General features: G+C 40.0%; 1 protein-coding gene across 1 annotated transcript; it reads left to right on the top strand.

Moving 5' to 3' along the window:
• Positions 1-499: 499 nt before the first annotated feature.
• LOC138869069 (uncharacterized) lies at positions 500-1,468 on the top strand. Its single transcript, XM_070146660.1, has 2 exons — positions 500-803; positions 945-1,468. Exons 1-2 carry the CDS (start codon positions 500-502, stop codon positions 1,466-1,468), a joined length of 828 nt encoding a protein of 275 aa, XP_070002761.1.
• The last annotated feature ends 259 nt before the right edge of the window (positions 1,469-1,727 follow it).

Genomic DNA, 1,727 nt, shown 5'->3' with positions numbered 1-1,727 from the left:
TGGAATAGGACCTGATGAATACAATAGAATCTCTGCTTGTGAAAACACCAAAGAGATATGGTAATCTCTACAAACAGTACATGAGGGAACCACTCAAGTAAAATAATCTAAGATTGATATGCTCACCACCGAGTATGAAATCTTTTGGATGAAGGATGATGAATCTATTCAAGATATGCACATAAGATTCACCTCTATCATAAATGAGTTACACTCACTTGGTGAAATCATTCCTAGGAACAAGCTAGTGAGGAAGATTCTCAGTATCCTGCCCAGTTCTTGGGAAAGCAAGGTGAATGTTATTACTGAAGCAAAGGACCTGCAGGAGCTAACCATAGACGAGCTGGTTGGAAATCTAAAGATCTACGAGATGAAGAGGAAGATAGACAGTGAAAGAAGAGAACCAAAGAAAGAAAAGAACCTGATACTCAAAGTTGAAAGCAATGACTCGAGTGAGGAAGACAGTGACATGGCTTACTTAACCAAAAGGTTTTAGAAGATGGTCAGAAGAAATGGAGGAATACTAAAAAAGGGCAACTCCAGTAAACCAAAGAACTATGATCTCTACCACAAGTGTGGAAATCCAGGGCACTTCATCAAAGATTGTCCTCTCCTGAAGCAAGAACATTCCAAGTACAACCTTGAGAAAGCAGCCAAGGGGAACCCGGTTCCTGACAAGCATTTCAAAAGCAAGAGATCTACTGACAATGTGGTGAAACAAGCTCTTGCAGCATGGGGAGACTCCTCTAGTGAGTCTAAAGATGAAACTGATGCAGGTGACAGCTCCATGATGGCAGTTGAAAGTGAGGAAAATGAATATGATTCAATATTTGCTTTGATGGCCCAATCAGATGAAGATGAAGACGATGACAACAGTGAGGTAAATTTCAGGGATGTTCAGAGAAATCTGAAATCCTACTCTCCTAAGAAACTCATGTCTTTAGCTAGTGTAGTGATTGATGCTTATTATAGTCTTGTGGAGGAAAATGATGCTTTGACCTTAGATCTAGGAGAAGCTGAACAAACTAGAGATGATCTGGTGGTGTGTGTAGTTGATCTGAAGGAAACCATTTGTGAGTTGGAGAAAGAAAAATTTGTTTTAACTAAAAAAATTACTAATATAGAACATGAAAGAGATGACTTAGTGGTGGTAGTTGTTGGCCATAAGGAAACCATTGAGAACTTCAATAAAGAAAAAGAGGCCTTAGTGAAGAGAGTGACTGAGATTGAGGAAGAAAGAGATGATCTCTTGGTAGTAATTGCAGACTTGAGGGAAACAATAGAGGGACTAGGGGCTGAGTCTAAACCAGGAAATTCTGGAAAAGGAAAAGAGGTAGTTGAGGCACACATTAGGCTTGAAAATGAGTTGAAGGTTGTAAGAACTAGTCTGTGTGTTGAAACTGAGAAAAACAAACATCTCCAAACAGAACTGGAAAGAGAAAATGATCTTGAAAAGTCCCTAAAGTAGACCTGGTCCTCAGAAGCTATCATTGCCATGTATGTTAATAATGGTGGAAAGAGGCAGGGAATAGGGTTCCAAAGGGAGAAAACCCCTTACAACCCCCAGAGCAAGTATGTTACTGTACCGGATAACTGGCTATGTACCCATTGTGGGAACAATGGGCATTTCAAGGAAAATTGTCAGGCCAGGGTCCAGTCTATTCAAAAAAACTAAGTGTTTGCTGAAAATCTAACTACTAAAAAGGGACCAGGTGCCACCCACAAAA

This window comes from Nicotiana sylvestris, chromosome 5 (assembly GCF_000393655.2).
Source record: "Nicotiana sylvestris chromosome 5, ASM39365v2, whole genome shotgun sequence".
Classification (NCBI taxonomy): Eukaryota; Viridiplantae; Streptophyta; class Magnoliopsida; order Solanales; family Solanaceae; genus Nicotiana; species Nicotiana sylvestris.
Note: the sequence above shows the minus strand (reverse complement) of the source record. Positions and strands in the feature narration are given on the sequence as shown.